The sequence below is a fragment of the Gorilla gorilla genome, chromosome 2 (genome assembly GCF_029281585.2).
Source record: "Gorilla gorilla gorilla isolate KB3781 chromosome 2, NHGRI_mGorGor1-v2.1_pri, whole genome shotgun sequence".
In the NCBI taxonomy this organism is placed as follows: domain Eukaryota; kingdom Metazoa; phylum Chordata; class Mammalia; order Primates; family Hominidae; genus Gorilla; species Gorilla gorilla.
The window spans coordinates 52,859,825-52,883,241 of NC_086017.1; the positions used below are offsets into that span (position 1 = coordinate 52,859,825).

General features: G+C 39.9%; 1 protein-coding gene across 4 annotated transcripts in view; it reads left to right on the forward strand.

The window, feature by feature from the left end:
• The first annotated feature begins 22,556 nt into the window (after positions 1-22,556).
• GASK1A (golgi associated kinase 1A) overlaps positions 22,557-23,417 on the forward strand; it is an 89,320-nt gene continuing 88,459 nt past the window's right edge. For 2 of the 4 annotated variants that reach the window (XM_063703729.1, XM_004033944.5), the window contains exon 1: positions 22,557-22,917. In XM_063703729.1, coding sequence (XP_063559799.1) covers positions 22,915-22,917 — 3 coding nt within the window. In that variant the 5' untranslated portion in view covers positions 22,557-22,914. The remainder of the gene's footprint in view (positions 22,918-23,417) is intronic. The other 2 variants (XM_055381403.1, XM_055381405.1) reach the window with 1 other exon arrangement.

Below are 23,417 nucleotides of genomic sequence, written 5' to 3' on the forward strand. Positions count from 1 at the left end.
CACCTCCCAAAAGACGCCACCCCGACATTGTTGCTTTGGGAATTAAATTTCCAACACGTGAATTTGTGGGACACATTCAGACCATAGCACCACTTTATTGCTTCTAATTGATGACTTTCCTCAGGCTGGTGTAGATGGGTCTGACTGAAGTCTTCTTTGAGAAAGACTCAAGACCTTTTCTGAGAAAGTTTACAGTAATTTGAGTATTTCCACACAAGATTTTACTAATGTCCCTGAGTTTGGAGGCACTAGATAGGGCATGCTAAGTGACTATGGAGGAATCAAATGAGAATGTCAATACTTGTTGCAAAAGCCCAGTAGCAATAGAAGCTCTGCTAAACAAAGCCTAAGAAGGATAGGTCTTTTCTCTAACATGGAGGAATAGTAAAAGGAAAGAAACTACATACAACAAGGCCTAAGGTCAGTATGCGGTGGATCGGTGGCATCAAATACAAGAGAAACCACTGTGCTTCCTCAGTGATAGTTTTTGCCAAATTCTTTTTTTTTTTCCCTGGGAGTGGGCCAGATTTCTTTGTATGCTTTGTAATTTTTTGTTGTTGTTGAGAACAAGACATTCTGAATATTAACTCCAGAGTGGTAACTCTGGAAATTTGATTCTTTTACTACTTAAGAATTGTTTATTTTTGCTTGTTGAGTGCTGCAGCCATCCATTTGTGACTTTTCTGAACTGTTTTTTTGCAAGATGTGTATTCCTTATTTGTGGTCACTGAAGTTTCTCATCCATTATCGGTGGTCAGCCAGTCACCAAAACAAGACTGCCCAACCCCCCGGCCCCCGGGCAGTCTGTCCCTTCATTGAGCACTAACCTGGTTGTTTTAAGTATCTGATCAAGTTCCAGATTTCTGAATTAGTTGATTCCAATTGCTCTTTCCAGACCAGTGGTTGCTTTGGTGGAGAGACCAACTCCTAGAGCTTCCTATGCCGCCTTTTGTGTGGTCACTTGTCCTCAATAATGTTTTACAGTTTTATGTGTAGCATTTTAAAGACCTTTGATGGATTTATTCCTAGATACTTGACATTTTAATGCTATTATAAATTGCATTGTGATAGGCAGAATAATGCCTCCCCCTAAATATATCCATGCCCTAATCTCTAGAACCCATGAATATATTGCCTTATACATATTACACATGGCAAAAGAGACTTTGTAGATGTGGTTAAGGTTAAGAACCTCGAGATGGGGAGATTATCCTGGATTATCTGCATGGGCCCAACCTAATCACCTGAGACCTTAAAACTGGAAATCCTTTCCTGACTATAGTCAGAAGGGTATGTGACTTCGGAAGAAGATGAAAGTGATGCAATGTTACTGGCTCTAAGAACGAAAGAAGGGATCCATAAGCCGGAAAAGGCAAGAAAATAGATCCTCCACTAGAGGCTCCAGAGATCAATACAGCCCTGCTGATACGTTGATTTTAGCCTGATGATACCTGTGTCAGACTTCTAATTTATTGAACTGTAAGATGATAAATTTGTCTATACATTTAAAACATTTTTAAAGCAGTAAGTTTGTTATAATTTGTTATGGCAGTGACAGAAAATAAAGTGGATTTTTAAAAAAGTTAATTTGGCCAGTGTTACTGTTAATGTAGAAATATAATTGGCATTTTTATATTGAGTTTATATCCATCTATCTTACTAAACTACTAATTCTCATAATTAATTTGTAGATTACTTTAGACTTATATCATTTGTAAATAATCACAGTTTTGTTTCTGTCTTTTAAATCCTCATACTTTTTATTTATTTCTCTTATTAAACTAGCTAGAACCTCTGGTACCGTGTTGAATAGCAGTGATGATAGTGGGCTTTCTTGCCTTATTCCCAATCTCAATAATTTCATTACTAAGTATGATCTTTACTGTAACTTTTTATTATTATTATTATACTGTAAGTTCTAGGATACATGTGCACAACATGCAGGTTTGATACATAGGTACACATGTGCCATGTTGGTTTGCTGCACCCATCGACTCGTCACTTACATTAGGTATTTCTCCTAATGCTCTGCCTCCCCCAGCCCTACTGTAACTTTTAATAGATATTCTTTATAAATGAAGGGGAATCCCTCTGTTTCTAGTTTTAGCAAGGTTTTTTCCTTTCTTTTCTTTTCCTTCCTTCCTTCCTTCTCTTTTCTTTCCTTCTCTTTTCTCTCTTCTTTTCTTTCTTTTTTTTTTTGAGACAGAGTCTTATTCTGTAGCCCAGGCTAGAGTGCAGTGGTACAATCACAGCTCACTGCAGCTTCAGTCTCCCAGGCTTCAGTCTCCCAGGCTCAAGCAGTCCTCCTGCCCCAGTCTCCCAAAAGTTGGAACTATAGATACGTGTCACCATGCCCAGCTAATTTTTTTTTATTTTTAGTAGAGATGAAGTCTCACTATGTTTGTTGTCCAGGTGGTCTTGAACTCCTGAGCCCAAGCGATCCTTCTTCCTTGGCCTCCCAAAGTCTGGGATTAGAGGTGTGATCCACTGTGCCCAGCCAGTAAGGTTTTTTCCTTAATTTATAATTAGGAAAGAAAAGAAGGCTGAATTTTATCAGATGCTCTTTTGAAATCTATTGCGATGAACATAGGATTTTTATCCTTTAATCTATTAATGTAGCCAATTACATTGATTGATTTGTTATGTTAAATCTTTCATCCCTGAAATAAACTAATATTTGTAATGATATATTAGCTCCCTCTCCCCTTTTTAAAATTTGATGTTTGATTTACTATTTGTAAATATGTATACTATATAGTATTATATAGCAAACTTCCCTGTATTTACTACTTTACCTGCATCTCCAAATTTTGTTACCTTCATAACAAATATGTATACTATATTGTATAGTATAGAGTATTTTGGCATCCATGCACATGAATGATATTGGGCTCTAAATTTTCTTTTTATACTGTCCTCATCGGGTTTTGTGCTATCAAGATTGTGACAGCCCCATACAATGAGTTGGGGAGGATATACCTTTTTCTTTCGTTCTCTGGAAGACTTTATGTAACATTGGCATTGTTTTTTCCATATTAATTTTGTGGAAGCCCAATTTAATGCTTCTGGGCGTGGAGATTTCTTTGCAGGAAGATTTTAATTACAGATGCAGTCTATTTCATAGGAAGATTTCAGATTTAAAAAATTTTCTTTCTGTTGTATTTTTCTGAAAAAATTTTCATTTCCTGTTAAACTTGTAAATGTAGTGGCATAAAGTTATTCATATCATCTTATTTTATTTTTAATTATTATAGAATCTGCACTTATGTCTTTTTCATTCATGAAAAAGAGGTTATTTGTGACCTCTCATTTTTCTTGATCAATCTCACTAGAAGTTTATCCATGTTATTAGTCTTTTCAAAGGACTTTAAATTTAACTTTAATCTTCTTTATTGTATGTTTGTTTTCCCTTTTATTAATTTTTGCTCTCATCTTTACTAACTTCTTCCTTCTATCCTTTGCTTTTGCTTTTCTTTTTCTAACTTGGGCTAGTGTTTAACTGTTTAGTTTTCCACCTTTTTATTTTTTAATATATGCGTTTAGGCTGTAAACTTCTCTGTATTTACTACTTTGTCTGCATCTCCAAATGTTGCTATCTTCATTTTCATTCAGTTCCAAAAATTTTCTAATTTATATTATGAATATATTCTTTGATTCATTTGTTATTTAAAAGTGTATTTCTTAATTTCAAAATACATGAGGATTTTCTAGTTATTTTTTGTAACTGATTTCTAGCTTGGCTGAATACTTTTTAAATAATATACTCTTATGATTTCAGTCCTTTGAAATATGTTGAGACTGTACAATGGACACTTAATTTTAAGAAATATTCCATACTTTAAAACAACATATATATTTTGCAATTTTTGGTTGCAGTATTCTATAAAGATCCATCAGGCCAACTTTGTTTTATATTCTTCAAATCTCTTATACCTCGACTAATATTTGTCTGTTTGTTCTATCATTTTAACCTCTCCTATTGCTTCTGGATGTGTCCGTGTTTCCTTGTTTGCTTGGTAAACTTGGAGGCCATGTTTTCAAGTCTGCAGAGGGCCTAATGAGTTGGAGCTGGCATGACTGAAATGTCAGTGGATGGGTAGGCTTCATGCCACTGTCTGTGGTCCTGAAATGTCGTGCTCAAGATCCATTTTTAATTTTTTCTCTTAACCTGGGGCAGCAGTGGTTCCTATGGATTCTTGCAGGGATTCTGAGACTGGGTAGGGGAAAGGTAACAAGTTGGGGAGAAAGGAGAGAGGAGAGAAACAGATAAGGGATCAGGAAAGCAGAGTTGCCAAAGGATTATCAGGGAGAAAAAAGAGAGGTTGTTATTTTGAAATGTTTTCAAATATTCCTGGTTGAAAAAAGGAAATTATTACTTTTGCGGAGAAAGTTTTGAGGGTTTTCCCCTATTGCTTCCCACAATGCCCTCAAATGCTACCCTTGTGAAGATGCGTATTGTGTATCCCTCAAACACAACAGAAAGCTCAGCTTCTTGCTCTGTGAAGTCCAGAGGTGACCCTGCTCAGACTCCATGCACAGCATCCTGTTCTCTTTGGCTAGAATTCCTCTCCCCAACCCCCCATTTATAGTCCATCTGGAGAACTACTCATCCTAAATACTCTTTTGGCTCAGAAGCCCTGGAGGCCTTAGCTCATCAACTCAGGCAAGTTGAATTCCTCTTTCTCCTCCAGGTATCAAGAGAAGCCTGCTAACTCCTTTCTCATAGCTCTGGTTATATTATTCATGTTCATGACTGTCTGTTGCCAACCTAGAGATACTTGCGGGCAGAGGACTGGTGTTCTAGTCATCTTTGTCACCCTAGCCCCATATACAATTATTGGCACATAGGAGGTACTTAATACGTGTTGAATCGAGTGAGTGAAATGATTTCTGAAGTCAGTGGATATATCATATATTGGACAGTTGAATCACTTTTATATTAGTTTGCTCAAAAACATTTATTAAGCTCATTCTCCATGCCAAGCATCATGATTGGTGCTAAGATTACATCTTTGAACAAACTGTCCTCATATTGTTCAGGAAAACCCCTAAGTAGATAGGCAGCCATATATGGTAGAAGACAGGAACTGTGACAAGAAATATATTTTTATAAATCCCACATTGAGAGTTCAGCTGGCAGTAAATAGGAGTAGGGTGGGGTTTGTACAGGTTAAAGTCTATAGAATGCCATGGCAAGAGGTTGAATTAGAGCCTGATTATGAAGTTAGGAGGCCCAAAACACAGTGGGCACATATTCACAGATCTTGTTGAGGAACAGATGGAGGGATCAACTGTGTTCACTGCCCTTTATTTATCTTATTTCTCTCTCCACCCCTGTGAAGCCAAGACATTATACAGTAGCTAGGAAAGACTCGGCTGAATCTGGGCATGGAACAACTTCCATATGGAATGTTGGCCACTTGGTGGTGCTATTTGCTTCTTCAAATTCTCGTTATTTAAAATATTTCTTTCTTGTACCCTTGATTCTGGGATCAGCCTGGTTGTGTCAAACCCTGCCTGCCAGGCTTAGAGCTCAGTGCATTTCTTCCCTTTTATTCCTGCTGATGGGATTGCTGGCCATGACCGGTGAGAGGAATCAAGGAACCCATTACTATGAGTTCTCAGGATTCATCTTCAAATCTCAAATGATGTGGTCAGTTAAACCAAATTAAAAACAAGCTCTTGTTAAAAGCAAGTTAAAAACAAGCTCTTGACCTTGAGAAGAAATGATTGGTATTAGGAAGACTGTTGAGCTGATACTGCCCTTCATTCATTCTCTACCCTGGTGCTTGGATACAGGAGCAAAGTAAGAAAATAATCACAGCTTTATTGAGGGCTCTATGAGCAAGGCTTGGTGAGGATGGAAGAGAATGGAGCTATCAGTTGATGAGAACCTACTAGGTGTTGAGCTCCTTACATTCGTTGCCTATTTAAAACTTTCTAACAACTTCCTGTGTAGGCGTTGTCCCAATTTAAAAAAAAAAAATAGATGTGGAAACTGAACCTGGAGAAGGTGTGTAATTTGTCCAAGGTTGCACAGTCAAAGGGGCAAAATTCAGCTTTAAACCCAGGACTGTTTCCACAGCTCCAAGTTCCGTTTATTCATGGGATTTGTAAGATGGAGCCCCTGCCACTGTAGCATTTACAACTTACTTTGGAGAATAAGATTCCTGAAAGTACATTTAATAAAAAAAAAAAGATGTCCAGCTATGTACGGCAGCTCACGCCTGTAATCCCAGCACTTTGAGAGGCAAAGGCGGGAGGATAGCTTGAGGCTAAGAGTTTAAGACTAACCTGGGCAACATGGCAAGATGCTGTCTCTAAAAAACAAAATTAGCCTGGTGTGGTGGCATGCACCTGTAGTCCAAGCTACTCAGGAGGCTAAGGTGAGAGGGTCGCTTGAGCCCAGGAGTTTGAGGCTGCAGTGAGCCATGATGGCGCCACTGCACTCCAGTGCAGAGGGCAGGCTACAGAATGAGACCCCGTCACAAAAAAAGAAAAAATACGCTAACAACTTAATATTAATGAAAGAGATATCTTTGCTGACATGTAAATGGTCACAATATATTGTTAAGTGAGAAAAAGCAAGCCTGAGACTAGCAAGGTAGTCTTTAGCAGAGGCAAATATTGAGATTTATTGTACCCTCCACCCAGATCAAGGTAGCATAGAAGGCTTCCTCAAGTTTTCTTACAGTCAATCTCCTCCCAAGGGTTAGATATCATTATGATTTATATTACTATAGGTTAGTGTTATCTATTCTACATATAAATAAAATCATTTAATATGTACTCTTTTATGTTTAGATGCTTTCACCACAATATATCTGTGAGATTTATCCATGTTGTTGTATGCAGCAGAGGCTTTTTAAAATTGCTGAATACTCTTCCATTGACTGAATATACCACAAGTTGATGGATATTTGGTTGGTTTTAGGTTTGGGACTATTGTGAATAAAGCTAGTGTGGACATCCTTTTATATGCCTTTGGGATAACTTATTCAGTACTCCTTTTTGGAGAGAGATATATATGTATATGTAAATATATACATATACATAATATATGTATATGTATGCTAAACATATGCCTACCCTACAATAAAACAATTCCATTCACATATATATGTATTTGTATATATGTAAATATATAGCCTGTATGAAAAAGCAAGCTTGAGACTAGCATAATTAATTTGGTCGTAATACACACTTTTTTTGGTCATAATATACACATACGTAATATACACATACATATATATGGGAATGGAACTGTTATAAGGTAGGCAATTGCATTTTTTACATATTGAAGGTTTATGACAACCCTGCCTTGAGCAAACCTATCAGCACCATTTTTCCAACATCATGTTCTCACTTTATATCTCTGTATCACATTTTCGTAATTCTTGCAATATTTTAAAGTCCTTCATTGTTATTACATCTGTTATAGCAATCTGTGATCAATGATCTTAGTTGTTAGTATTGTAATAGTTTTGGAGCACCATGACCCTCACCCATATAAGACGGCAAACTTACTCAATAAATGTTGGGTGTGTTCTGACTGCTCCAGGAAGCAGCCATTTTCTCCATCACCCTCCCACTCCTCAGACCTTAATAATATTTAAATTAGGCCAACTAATAACTATAAAATGGCCTCTAAGTGTTCAGGTGAAAGAAAGAGTCACACATCTCTTACTTTTAATTAAAAGCTAGAAATGATTAAGCTTAGTGAAGATGGCATGTGAAAAGTCAAGACAGGCCAAAAGTTGAGCCCCTTGCCCCAAACAGCCAATTTGTGAATGCAAAGGAAAAGTTCTTGAAGGAAATTAGAAGTGCTACCCTAGTGAATTCACGAAAGTGAAATAACTAAGTTTTAGTGGTCTGGATAGAGGATTAAACGAGACACAACATTCCCTTAAGCCAAAGCCGAATCCAGAGCAAGATCCTAACTCTCTCCAGTTCTATGAAGGCTGAGAGATGAGGAAGCTGCAGAAGAACAGTTTGAAGCTAGCGGAGGTTGGTTTGTGAGGTTTAAGGAACAAAGCTGCCTTCATAACATAAAAGAGCAAGATGAAGCAGCAAGTGCTGACAGAGAAACTGCGGCAGGTTATCCAGATCTAGCTAAGATAATTGATGAAGATGTCTACACTAAACAACAGATTTTCAATGCAGATGATACAACCTTATGTTGGAAGAAGAGCACTTTCATAGCTAGAAAGGAGAAGTCAGTGTCTAGCTTCAAAGCTTCAAAGTGCAGGCTGACTCTCTTAATGAGCTGATGCAGCAGGTGACTTTAAGTTGAAACCAATGCTCATTTCCTATTCAAAAAAAATCCTAGGGCCCTTCAGAATTAAGCGAAATCTGCTCTGCCTGTGCTCTATAAATGGAACAACAGCTAGATGACAGTACATCTGTTTACTGAATATTGTTTTACTGAATATTTTAAGCCTATTTTGATATCTATTACTCAGAAAAAAAAGATTTCTTTCAAAATATTATTGCTTATTGACAATGCACCTAGTCACCCAGGAGCTCTGATGGAGATGCACAAGGAGATGAATTCATGTTGTTTTCATGCCTGCTAACAAAACATCCATTCTGCAGCCCATGGACCAAGGAGTAATTTCAACTTTCAAGTCTTATTATTTCAGACATACATTTTGTAGGACCATAGCTGCCATAGACGGTGATTCCTCTGATGGCTTTGGACAAAGTAAATTGAAAACCTCCTAGAAAGGATTCACCGTTCTAGATGTCATTAAGAACATTCGTGATTCGTGGGAGGAGGTCAAAATATCAACATTAAGAAGAGTTTGGAAGAAGTTGATTCCAACCCTCATGGATGATTTTGCAGGGACTCAAGCCTTCAATGGAGGAAGTCACCGCAGATGTGGAGGAAATGGAAATAGAAGTAGACCCTGAAGATGTGACTGAATTGCTACAATCTCATGATTGAACTTGAATAGATAAGAAGTAGCTTCTTATGAATGAGCAAAGAAAGTGGTTTCTTGAAACAAAATCTCCTCCAATTTTGAAAAAGTTCTACTGTGGGTAAAATGCTATCCAACAGCATTGCATGCTACAGAGAAACCTTTTGAAAGGAAGAATCAATCAATGTGGCAAACTTCATAGTTGTCTTATTTTAAGAAATTGCTACAGCCATGCCAACCTCAGCAACCACCACCCTGATCAGTCAGCAGCCATCAACATTGAGGCAAGACCTTCCACCAGCAAAAGATTATGACTCGTTGGAGTCTCAGATGATCATTGGCATTTTTATCCATAAAGCATTTTACAATTAAGGTTACACATTGTTATTAGGTTGGTGCAAAAGTAATTCCGGTTTTTATCATTACTTTTAATGGTGCCAACCTATAATATTTTAGACATAATACTATTGCACATTTAATAAACTACACTATGGTGTAAACATAACTGCATTGTGCTGTTCGCTTTATTGCAGTGGTGTGGAACTGAACCTGCAGTATCTCTGAAGTATGCCTGTTGTTGTAATGATTTATACTGTCCCTAGCAATGTTTGAGAGTTTTTAATTGCTCCACATTCTCCTTCTCATTAGTCATTTTAGTATCAACCATTCTGGTAGGGATATAGTGGTAACTCATTTTAGTTTTCATTTATATTTGCCTAATGACTAATGATGTTGAGTACTGTTTTTTAATGCTTATTGGCCATTTGGATATTCTATATATGACATGCCTGTTCAAATTTTTGGCACCCCTTTTTCCCCCATGGAGCTGATTGTCTTTAAAAAAATGATTTGAACCTTTTAACATATTCTGGATAAAATCCTTCATCAGATATACATACTGTGAATATCCCAGTCTGTGGCTTGCCTCTTCGCTCTCCTAATTAGTAGTGTCTTTTGATGCAGAAAAAAACTATTTATTTTAATGAAGTTTAATTTAGCAGTCTTTTCTTTCTGTTTCCTTTTTTTTTTTTTTTTTTTTGGTACAGAGTTTCTCTGTGTCGCCCAGGCTCGATTGCAGTGGCGCCATCTGGGCTCACTACAACCTCTGCCTCCTGGGTTCAAGTGATTTTCATGCCTCAGCCTTCGGTGTAGCTGGGACTACAGGCACCCGCCACCATGCCTGGCTAATTTTTGTATTTTTAGTAGAGGCTGGTTGTGAACTCCTGACCTCAGGTGATCTGCCTTGGTTTCCCAAAGTGCTGGAATTACAGGCGTGAGCCACCGTGCTTGACCAAATTTAGCAATCTTTTCTGATTAGTGCTTTTTGTGTCCTATTTAAGAAACCTTTGCCTACAGCAGGGTCATAAAGCTGTTTGCCTGTGTTTTCTTCCATAAGCACTATCATTTTACTTTTTACACTTACGTCTATGATTTGCCTCAATTTAATTTTTATTTATGGTGCTAGGGGGTGGACAAAGTTCATAATTTTCCCATTGGTCTATCGTAATTTTTGAAAGATTATAATTTTCCCATTGACTATATATATGCTGGCCTATTTCTGGACTCTCTATTATCTTTTTTGGTCTCTTTATTCTGTGTCAATAGTACACTCGCTTTGTTTGTTTGAGACAGGGTCCCACTCTGTCACGCAGGCTGGAGTGCAGTGGTGTGTGATCTTGGCTCGCTGCACCCTCTGCCTCCCTGGCTCAAGCAATCCTCCTGCCTCAGCCCCTGGAACAGCTGGTATTACAGATCCGTGCCACCATGCTCAGCTAATTTATATGTGTTTTTTGTTCAGATGGGGTTTTGCCATGTTTTCTAGGCTGGTCTCAAACTCCTGCACTCAAGCGATCTGCCTGCCTTGGCCTCCCAAAGTGCTGGGATTACAGGCGTGGGCCACCACACTTGGCCCACACTCTCTTAATTACAGAAGCTTTATAAGTCTTGATATTATAGGTCCTCCAAATTTGCTATTCCTCAAGATTATCTTAGATATTCTAGGTCATTTTCATTTTGATGTAAAATTTTGGAATCATTTTGTTAATTTTGATGTAAACTTATTAGGATTGAATTTACAGATCAGTTTGACAGACAATTGATATCTTTTTAATACAGTCTTCCTATCCATACATTTGCTATATAACTTCTTTATTTAGACCTTCTTTAATTTGTCAGAAAGCTTTTTTAATTTTCAGTGTAGAGATCTTGAACATATTTCACTATTTCTGAATATTTGATGTTAATATTATTGTAATGAACTTTTTACATTTTATTTTCAAATTTTTATTGCTAGTATATAGAAATACAATAGATTTTATATATTGACTTTGTGTCCAGTGACCTTGATAACTTCATTTATTTTTTCTATTAGCTTATAGGTAATTTTGCATTTTTATGTAGAAAATAATATTTATATGAATAATGATATATTTATTTTTCCTTACTGACTTCTATATCTTTTATTTCTTGTTCTTACTTTTACATTGACTAAGCTCTTCAGTAAAACCTTGAGTAGAAGTGATACTGGATTCTTGTCTTAGCCCCAAACTCAAGAGAAAGAGTTCAATATTTCACCATTAAGTGTAATGCTAGCTGTAGGTTCTTTATAGAAACTCTATAGCAGATTAAGCTGGTGCCCTCTTGTTTTTAGTCTGATGAGAATTTTTTCTTTTTTATTGTGAATGAGTTTTGAATTTTATCAAAATCTATTAAAAGGGTATTTTTCTCTTTTATTCTATTAATATGGTGAATTACATTGATGATACTTTTATTCTTGGAATAAACTCTGCTTGTTAATGATTATATTACAGTATATGTCATGTCTACATATATGTGTGTGTATACATATTGCTGGATTTATTTGTTCATATTTTGTTTTAAGACTTTTGTGTCTATGTTCATGAGAGATAAGGACTTATAATTTTTCCTCCTTGTAATGTTATTGTTAGGTTTTGGTATCAGGGCCTCATCAAATGAATTGGGAAGTGTTCCTACTTTTCTTTAGTCCTCTGATAAGGTTTGTATTTTTTTTTTCTTAAATATTTGGGAGAATTAACCAGAGAAGCCACCTGGGACTAGAGTTTTCTTTGTGGGAAGGCTTTTAATTATGAATTCAATATTTTTAATTATATTCAAATTTTCTATTATTCTTTTGCTACGTTTGGTAAGTTGTGTTTTTCAAAGAATTTGTTCATTTCACCTAAACATCAAATTTATTGGCATGAAGTTGTTCATAATATCTTTTTATGTTTTTAATGTCTGTTGTAATCACTCTGCCTGATGGGATGGCACCGTCTACCCACCCATGTATCCAAAATTGGATTGAGTATCAAAAGTGATGGTGCCACACATGTACAAAGGGGATATGAGGGAATTTTTACTTAAATATTCTTTCTGGGGAGGGCAGGGGAGGCACCCAAGCCAGTCTGAAAGTAGGTTAAGAGAACAAGGTGGGGAGAGTGGCTTGAAGTTTCATTGTGGTTATGGGGTGAGGGTTCCCAGTGTACCTGCAGGGGCTTACATGATTTGAACTTGCTGCTAGCACCAAGGGAGGAAGCCCACAGGCGTTCTAATAGGCTTGTCCAGGTGTGGGCAAGAGGGTAAGAGGGAGGGAGAGGTGGGAATCAAAAGTGTTGGCTGTCAAACGTCAATAGTGGAGTTAGACTATTACAGTGTCTGTAAGATCTGTAGTGGTGAGGAGATAATAAATCTTTATATTCACGGAAATAATACTTACCTAGTTGCCTGCACTTGGAACACAAGATAAATAGGTATGAAAATGAGGTACTAATAACTCTTTGGGCTTGGCAAGCGAATTAGTCTTTACATGTGATATATCTTTTCTGGTTATGCTGTGACTGTTTTGCAAGTGAGAACTAGTGTTAGAATTCCAGAAAAAATACAATTATTTATACTCTTCAGTTATAAATAAGTAATAAGCTTAAATAATATGTTTTATCTAAATTCTTCTTATTGCTTGAAAAGGTGAAGAGAGAAATTTTGTATTTTCTTTGATAAGAAGCTTATAAATGGTAAATGGCTTGCCCACAGTACAGCCTTCTGAAACAGTAATTTTAGACCTAAGATTTTGAAACACAATGTCAGAAATGTATTTAAAACATTTAAATAATAATTTAATTATTTTAACATTAGTTACACATGTATATAGTGGATTGGGGTGAAAAAATTTCATGCTAGCTGTGAGATAATGGTCATGTGCCTTGGGATCTGAATTTTCTCTTGTTTGTCGTCAGGAAAAAAGTTTAAGAGCAACTGCATAAGGGATGCAATTTTTTTTTTTTTTTTTGACGGAGTCTTTTACGCTGTCTCTTGGGCTGGAGTGCAATGGTGCAATCTCGGCTCATTACAACTTCTGCTTCACCTCCCAGGTTCAAGCGATTCTCCTGCCTCAGCCTCCCAAGTAGCTGGGATTACAGGCACCCGCCAACAAGCTTGGCTAATTTTTGTATTTTTAGTAGAGACAGGGTTTCACCATATTGGTCAGGCTGGTCTCGAACTCCTGACGTTGTGATCCGCCCACCTTGGCAACTCTTAATCAAACAAGGTCCCAATCTTCCAGGAACAAAAAAGTGCCCAGGAGGCAGTAAAGAATAGTGGGATTAGCAGGCCCTAATTCATCCCCCTATAATTTGCTGTCTTTTCCTTAGAGTTCTCCAGTTTGCTCCTCCTTGCCAGTGTGTCTGATCTTTGGTTGACTCAGATATAATTCCTCTGTAGCCAAGGGAAGGACAAAAATCAATTTTCCTCTTTCCCCAAGTCCATAAGTGATGGAGTCTGTATTTTTAGCCTCAGTTTATCCATCTATAAAAGGGAGAATATAATAAAACAAAATGTAATAGCTAATTCATGGGGCTGTTATAAATATTTAAAACAATTAAATGTACATGAAAATACCTTGCACTATACTTGGTACATTGTGGATGCTCAGTAAATGTATCAGTTGCTAGTTGAATCCATCTGTTCTGAAAGTGGATATGACTGATATATCCAGTGGGCTTCCTTTAATCTAGGGTGACCAACTGTCCTGGTTTGCTCAGTACTGTTCCAGTTTAGCATTGAAAGTTCCACGTCCCAGGAACCCCTGCTTGGGACATGAAAAGTTCCAGTTTTTGGTGCTGGTTGGGGAAGACTGGGGGAAAAGTACATAAACCACATTGCTGCCCAAAAAATAGGGGCTGAAAGCAATACTAGTTTTAGTGTCAAATGGATAAGATATAGATTATCTGCCTTTTGTAGTTGCTCTTGCTTATTTTTCCCTTGACCACTGATGTTGACAACCATGATTTGTGGTTCACAATAATGGAATATTCATTATAGCTTCACTCCAAGTGATGTGATTTAAGGGTCCATCTTAAGTGTGTTGTAATTGTGAGTGTTAACAGTCTGTTTTTTATTTTGACTGTGGATCAGCTGTTGAACTTTGTATTGAGATAGTGCTGGATTAATTTTTAACATTGTGAATATTATGACTATGTTTTCTAAGAGTTCAGATATTGAAAATAAGAACTATTATTATACAATTGCCAGCATGACCCAGATATCACTGCAAAGAAAAGACTTAATAACTTATTTTAATGATAGATGGAAAGACACATCCAACCAGATCAGGGAGGTGAATAATGGAAACAAAGCATACTGCATCCTATTATGAAAAGAATTTGGGATTGGGCATGGTGGAGAAGGAGATACGAAAATGCAGATGAGACGGAATCTCACAAGTCTAGGATAAGAAATTCAAATACTTCTAAATCAATCAAAAGTATCTTATCCCTTCTCTTGCCCAAAAGACATCAATGCTCAGTGGAACACAGAGGCCACAGAATTAGCTTGGGCTTACCACATGAATGAACAAACATGCATTATTTTATTGTTCCTTTGATTGCTCCATGAAACTGAGTAAGGTTTTATTTCCTGATTATAGAAGTTGCAACTAAAAAGTCCTGTGGGCAAAAGAGGGGGAAACTGCTGTGTTAGCCCCCTGGCGTGTAGAGCTGATTCTGTCAGATCTTACCAATGATCATACTTTCTACCATACATTAAGTGATGTGTCAAATCATAGCAACAAAAAATATTGTCCCTAGCTGTTAGGTACTTTGATTTGAAAAAGGAGGTTTCAAATCATTTTCTTGATTTCTATTAAGATCTTAATAAAACTACAGAAAACACAAAAGATAATTGGTAATGTGTTCAAATACAAACTGGACTTTACTCAGCAATCTGCCTATTCAGCAGACAGTGCAAATATAAATTTTGGCAAATTCCATTCAGTCTATAAATTTCTTACCAAAAAAAGAAAAAAAATGAAAACACCTTACCTACTAAATAACCTGCATATCTTATATACAATACTGCTAAAAAGGCATATAATTTGCTTACCTGACATTGAGCCTTTTATAATGAAAATTTTTGGCCTCTTAAAAATTCCTCAAAACCTGCAGAAGCACTTAATAAGATTTTTGACTCTATAAAAGTAGAAAACACCTCTTTAGACGTGGCTGTCATTGTTGTCAGCCACAGAAAAGATATTAAAATGTTGGCCTGCCATAAAATCATATTTTCCAAGTGTGGGACAAAAGGATGTCTGTTTTAGTAGGCTTGGGCTGCCTTAACAAAATGCCATAGACTGGATGGCTTAAAAAGAGAAGACTGGAAAGCAAAAGAGAAGCAGATAAGCTATAAGCCTGCCTTTCTTCATGGTCCAGGACATGTAGCCCTCTTGTGCCCAAGGATCACCAGACACGTGCAAGTTAGCTCACTGCAACCTTGGTGTTAATCAGTACTGCACAAAGCCCTCTTCAGCATAAACACTATTCTATAAAATCTCCAGCAAGCCCTTTTTCTTTGCAGTCATCTCTTCTCATGTTGATTTGCTCATTGCTTTCTTGGAATGTATTTTTATACTTTGTCTAACAAATCTGCCTTTCTTTATTTACAACTGTCTTGGTGAATTCTTTTCCCCCTCCATGCCACGGGCCCAGCTAGTCATTGCCCACCTATGACACAAGAGAAATTTATTTTCTCATGGTTCTGGAGACTGGAAGTCCAAAATCAAGGTGACAGCAGGGTTAGTGTCTTGGTGAGGGCTCCCTGGGGTTGCAGTCCGTAACAATGTTCTTCTTCAATTTGGAAATATATTGAGGTTGAGAATGGAGAAAAGATTATAGTTAACACATTTCTATGCTGTTTCTCCAAAACTGTTTGATGCTCTTTGAAGAGGCCAACAAGGAGCCTGACGAAGGATGAACTGACTACATCTGAGTCGTTCGATGGTTATGCATAGGTTGTTTCAAAAACTTATGCAGCAAAAAATGACTTGAGTTTTAGCAGATGATTTCAGAATTTCAAAAACTGTCACCAGGAAAGGGCAGCCAAGATAAACAGGATTTTTTTTCAATTTCTTTATTAAAGACTGTAACTTATTTAGAATACAACTTTAATTTCAAAAGATCAAATTACCTTTGTGCTTGTTCTTCACATGATGCATCATCAGAATGCAAAGCCAAGCAATACTGCACAAGCACACACAATGCTTCTGTTTGCTCATGTCTTATTGGTCAGAGTTAGTCCATGGCCAACCCCAACAACAGTGCAGTAAAGATATATGATCTGCTCGCAGCAGGGGGAAGGGGAGTAAAAAGGTTTGGCTGTGTCCCCACCCAAATCTCATCTTGAATTCCCACATGTTGTGGGAGGGACCCTGTGGAAGATAATTGAATCATGAGGGCAGGTCGTTCCCATGCTGTCCTCATGATAGTGAATAGTCTCACGAGATCTGATGGTTTTATCAGGGGGTTCCACTTTTGCATCCTTCTCATTTTCTCTTGCCGACCTCATGTAAGAAGTGCCTTTCACCTCCCACCATAATTCTGAGGCCTTCCCAGGCATGTGGAACTGTAAGTCCAATTAAACCTCTTTTTCTTCCCAGTCTTGGGTATGTCTTTATCAGCAGCGTGAAAATGGACTAATACATTAAATTGGCACCAGTAGTGTGGGGTGCTGCTGAAAAGATACCTGAAAATGTGGAAGTGGCTTTGGACCTGGGTAACAGGAAGAGGTTGGAACAGTTTAGAGGGCTCAGAAGAAGATAGGAAAATGTGGGAAAGTTTGGAACTTCCTAGAGATTTGTTGAATGGCTTTGCCCAAAATGCTGATAGAGATATGAACAATAAGGTCCAGGCTGAGGTGGTCTCAGATGGAGATGAGGAACTTCTTGGGAACTGGAGCAAAGGTAACTTTTGTTATGTTTTAGCAAAGAGACTGGCAGCATTTTGCCCCTGCCCTAGAGATATGTGGAACTTTGAACTTGAGAGAGATGATTTAGGGTATCTGGCAGAAGAAATTTCTAAGCAGCAAAGCATTCAAGAGGTGACTTTGGTGCTATAAGGCAGTTTCATAAGGGATGCAGAGCACAAAAGTTTGGAAAATTTGCAGCCTGATAATGGGAGAGAAAAGAAAATCCTATTTTCTGAGGGAAAGTCAAGCCAGCTGCAGAAATTTGCACAAGCAACGAGGAGCTGAATGTTAATCCCCAAGACAATGAAGAAAATGTCACCAGGGCATGTCAGAGGTCTTCACAGCAACCCCTCCCATCACAGGCCCAGAGGCTTAGGAGGAAAAAGTGGTTTCGTGGGCTGGGCTCAGGGTTCCCATACTGTGTGCAGCCTAGGGACTCGGTGCACTGCATCCCAGCTGTTCCAGCCATGGCTGAAAGGGTCCAATATAGAGCTTGGGCTGTGGCGTCAGTGGGTGCAAGCCCCAAGCCTTGGCAGCTTCTACGTGGTGTTGAGCCTGCACGTGCACAGAAGTCACAAATTGGTGTTCAGGAACCTCCTCCTAGATTTCAGAGGATGTATGGAAATGCCTGGATGTCCAGGCAGAAGTTTGCTGCAGGGGTGGGGCCCTCTTCGAGAATCTCTGCCAGGGCAGTGTGGAAGGGAAATGTGGGGTGTGAACCCCCACCCAGAACTCCTACTAGGGCACTGCCTAATGGAGCTGTGAGAAGAGGGCCACAATCCTCCAGATCCCAGAATGGTAGATTCACCAATAGCTTGCATTGTGAACCTGGAAAAGCTGTAGACCACCCAATGCCAGCCTGTGAAAGTGGCCAGGAGGTGGGCTATACCCTGCAAAGCCACAGGGATGGAGCTGCCTAAGGCCATGGGAGCCCACCTTTTGCATCAACATGACCTGGATGTGAGACATGGAGTCAAGGAGATAATTTTGGAACTTTAAGATTTGACTTCCTTGCTGGATTTCAGATTTACATGGGGCCTGTAACCCCTTTGTTTTGGCCAATTTCTCCCATTTGGAATGGCTGTATTTGCCCAATTCCTGTACCCCCATTGTATCTAGGAAATAACTAACTTGCTTTTGATTTTACAGGCTCATAGGCAGAAGGGACTTGTTTTGTCTCAGATGAGACATTGGACTGTGGACTTTTGAGTTAATGCTGAAATGAGTTAAGACTTTGGGGGGACTGTTGGAAAGGCATGATTGGTTTTGAAATGTAAGGACATGACATTTGGGAGGGGCCAGGGCAGAATAATATGGTTTGGCTGTGTCCCCACCCAAATCTCATCTTGAATTCCCACGTTGTGGGAGGGACCCTATGGGAGGTAATTGAATCATGGGAACAGATCTTTCCCATGCTATTTTCATGATAGTGAATAAGTCTCATGAGATCCGATGGCTTTGTAAGGTGGAGTTTCCCTGCACAAGCTCTCTCTCTCTTTGCCTGCTGCCATCCATGTAAGACGTGACTTGCTCTTCCTTGCCTTCTGCCACGATTGTGAGGCCATGTGGAATTCTAGGTCCTTTAAACCTCTTTCTTTGGTAAATTGCCCAGTCTTGGGTATGTCTTTATCAACAGCATGAAAATAGACTAATATAGGGAGTGAATATTTGCTGAACAATAATGTAAGTTACCTCAGCCCCCCTTCAAATGCTTCTGTGCGCCCCACCAATGACTTCCATTTGCTTCTTATTGGCTGTTCGTTTTTGCAAGGGAGGTTGTGAAATATATAATTTTTTGGCCAAGTATACTGCTGCCCCTTGAAATATAGGAGTTAAGTGAATGAAAAAAAAGAATGTAAACTGGATGCTAACATTCTCTGCTGCAAAAGAAGTTTTTTTCTCATTCGTCATTCTTGGATTCAATAAATGTTTTTGAAAGTTTACCATGAGAAAAGTCCTGACTTGGATGTTGTAACTTATATGAGCACATTACATGGTTGCAGGAATCCAGGGAGTTAGGCTGGGCTGGGATGATGGTTCTTATCTGTCAGATGAGGAACCTGAACCAGTGGAGAGGAAGTGGCTTTGCTGAGGACCCATGCTTTGTGAGTGGTAGATTCAGTTTTGAACCTCAGTCTTCTCTGTCTCATTCCTTTATTCAGAAGCATTTATCAAGTAGCTACTTGGTACCAGGAAGATGGAGACAGAAGGCCCAGAATCGTCTTTTCCTCTAGGAAGTGAGAGTCACAGGAGATAATATTTGCAACAGAGAAACTTTAGGGGACATGCTGTGCTGGACCTTCAGGATGGGGAGGACTGGTGCAGGGAGGTATGTCAGGTTGGAAATAGGAATGTGTCAAGAAAAGGCTTTGAGATGGAGGAAACTGCCCTGAAGGAGGTTTATGAGTGTGTAAAAGGCTTGAAGAAGTAATAGGAGGTCAAACCTTGAAGGAGTCTGAAAGCTATGCTGCTGAGGAATTTGCACTTAATCCTGAGAGTTATGTGGAACAGGTCAGTGGCAGGCGCATGTTTACGTTTTGGCAGTAATGTGCAGGATGGATTGGAAAGGGCAAAAGTAGAGCCTGAGATGCTAGTTGAGTTTCTGAGAGTACTGTAAGTGATGAAAAAAGTTTGAGCCAAAGAACTGGCCGTGAGGAGGAGAAAGATTCCAGAATCATTTAGAAAGGCCATTTGGATATGGGAGCCAAGGAAGAGGAATTGCGTCGTTCAGCAGTTCTCAGCCCTGGCTATGCTTAAAAAATATAAAGACACTCAAGCCTTGGAAATTTTGATTCAGTAAGTCTGGAATGGAGCTAGACATGGAATCTTATTAGAGAGTGGGCCTGTTGGGCAGCTGCCTGGGGTACCGGTTTATAAGAAACCCTAAAACATCCTTAGAGCAAGTTGGAAATCTCCTCCTAACTGGTGAAAGACTCACTCCTAATGAACCTGGAGCACCCTGTCATGAAAATAATAAAATATTCCTCTCTAGCACCAACCTGTCCCAGTGGAGTGAGTTGAGTATTTCCTACTTGCAAGGTCCGCAGTGTAACCAGAGGCTCTGCCAACAACCTGGGAGCAGCCAACCACCAGTCAACAAAAATTTGGAAAGTAACAAAACATGAAGTGTTGTTTCCTAGAACGGAGGGATTTACTGGTTATCTAAATTTAAAACCCTTTAATATAGCTTCCAAGAAGTTGCCTAGTTCAGAAAAAAAAAAAAAAGAATTACAAGGTGGAACTGAAGAGGAATGGAGTGTGCAATCTTAAATAGAGTGGTCAGAGAAGGCGTCACTAAAGAGGTGACACTTGGGCAAAGACCTGAAGGAGATGAGGGAGCAAACCATGGGGATATCTGGGGCATTCTAGGGAGAGGGATAACAAGTGCAAAGGTCCTGAGGTGGGATCTTGCCTGTAATATGCAAGGAACAATAAGAAGGTGAGTGTGTCCTGGAGCACAGTGAGAGAGAGTGTGCAGAGATAATGTTAGAGAACCAATGAGGGCCAAAGTGTGAAAGGACTTGTAGGCCCCTGTAAGATGTGGCATGTTACACTGCAGGAGATTTGAAGCCTCTGGTAGGTTTTGAGCAGAGAAATGACAAAAATCTGATTTATGACTCTTTTCAAGTAATTCTTCTTAAAAGTAATTTTATTCATGTTATTAGGATGGACCAGGATATGCTATAACAACAAACAATTCTTTACAGCTTAGCCATGTTCTTGTGTGACATTTTATTTGGCTGGGCTAGATCCTGCAGCAGCTTTTCCCAAGTGTGTTCCATGAGTCATTGGAGCTGCTTCTTTTGAAAAACAGTTCTGTTTCCAGTAATCCTGGAAATACTGGGCACTCTCTTCCTGTCTAAGTTAGTGATTTGAGACCATCATTAAAAATATGTAAAATTGGAATAGAATAGAAAATGTCAGAGTGCATCACATGAAGTAATGTTTTATAAAACATTCTTTTAGTTACATTTATACATATATGTTTAATATACATCTTGTGTGGGGTCACAGTCAGAAAATGAGACTCAAAAGATCACAGCATCTCCCTAAACATCTAAATAAAACCCTGAATGGTTTGTACTGTCCTCCACCCTCTTCCCTCATTTCCCAACCAGGGCTCAAACTCTCTGTCCTTTCAGTAGTCCATATGCACAGACAAGCTGCAGTTTGCAGTGCTACATCCTGCCTCCTGTTCCTGCCATATCAAGTCTTCCTCTTTGTTTCATGTTCTGGCAAATAGACTTGGATTTGCTAAACTGTTTACTGGCTATCTGGTCTCAGGAAAGTTACTTCACCTCCCTAATCCTGACTTTCCTAATTTGCAAAAGTTTTCCTTTTAGGATCGTTTGTGGTTATTACATGAAATAATGTACAGAAAGCATCTGGAATGTTAAGGACCGAATACTTTCCCTTCATCTGTTCCTCCTGCCCATATACACACATACAGAATTTAAGAGGACTCTCTGGATCTTTGCTTCCCTTTAGAAGCACTGCCATCAGTGATAACCTCAGATCATTCTGGGGCAGGAGACTGCTGGGAAGATGCCTGTCTTCATCTAGCTAATGATGCTTCCTGTTAGTTTCAGTATTGGAGGCTAATTTTTCAGCCTGGCCCCCAAATTCTCTCAGAGCACCCTACTGCTGACTCTGCCTCACCTCCATCCATTGTCTACAGGCTCTTAAGAATCCTGGGGTCCAAACATTGGGCCACTGGGGGACACAAGTCCTAAAGACGTCTGGGGACTGGTCGATGGTCATCCAGCTGTTAATAGTGGGGCTAGCCCTGATTTTGGGACTACAGAACCCCTAAGCCCAGGACATTCCCCAACGAGGAACGGATAGACTCTCAGGTCTTGCTCTGACTGTGCCTTTGTTGGCAGTAGGTGACTCAGGGGACACAAAGGCACTGTCTGTGCATCCAAAGCAGAGAGGTATCAGCCACTTACTTCAATGACTTTAACAGTGATTAGTTCTCAAGGACAAAAACTCTTCATTGTTAATTAACTTAGTGGTCAACGGATTTTCCTTCCAAATCCTCTTGGGGACTGAACCCAAACAAAGCGAAGAAGTGACAGTAAAAAAAAGACTTGTCCTTCTGACAAGCGACAGTAAAGAAAAAGACTTGTCCTGCTTGGCAGGAGAGGGTGGCAGTTTGGGCAACACTCAGCCATATTGCCGAGTTGCAGCGAACTCACCAAGCACCCTCACACCTTAGAGGCGTCCCTCACCGTCCAGCCTTGGCGCATCACCCGGCAGGCGGGCAGGCAGGGCGTAGACCTTTCCTTCCTAGCACCTGGGCCCCTACTCCAGAAGACTGCGGCTGGCCGAGCCCCCGGCAGGGCTTTTATTGTGAAGGGAGCTTCCCCCTCCCGCGCTTTCGGGGGAATAGGGAAGCTGGGCCGGGACGCGCGGCAGGGACTTTGCAAACTCTGCAAAAGTCCGGAGTAGACCGCAGAGGCTTGCGGCCGCGGGTAGGCTCCCTCAGATCCCCGTAGATCTCAGTAGATCCGGCGTGTATTCCCCACCCGCGGAGTATCCCGGTGTGCAGCGATCTCCCGAGAGTTGGCGCAGGGCCACTTGGCTGCAGGGAAGGTGTGCACCTTCAGTCCGGGAAACCCGCCCCAGCCGAGTAGCCGCGCATCCTGGGAAGCCTGGCGAGCCACGGCGCCGGGGGCGGCCAAGGGGAGGCGGGATGAGTCTGCGAGCCGGCTGAGCGCGCCGAGGCACCACCGGGGACATGGTAGGACTCGCGGGAAGGAACGCATGAGCGGAGGGTGGGGCGATCACCCGGACAGGTGGCTGCAGTCAACGCGCAGCGGCCCTGGGCGCGCGCAGCCTGCGCTGCCTCCCGAGGCCGGAGTTGTTCCCCGAAAGTTGCATGGGGCGGCGGCGGCTTTCATTTCTGCACCAGAGCTGGGGGCGATCGGCTTTCCTGCCGCTCTTAGTGGGGCGGACCGTAATAAGGGGGCTTTTATTACGAATCTGCACACCTTGACCGAACCGTAACCCACTCGCAACTCTGCAATCTTCATGCAATCCACAGGGCAGGGAGAGGGGAGCGTTCCCTGGGGAACCCACGGCAGCCTCTGATGAGATGCTTTTGAAGTCATTTTAATATTCTCCAAAGTTCATGTGAATTTTATACTATCTTCTCTAATTTAGCTATGTATTGATATTAAAAATAATGTCCTAACGTTTATTAACATTTAATAACTCAATTAACATTGAGTTAAATTGGCT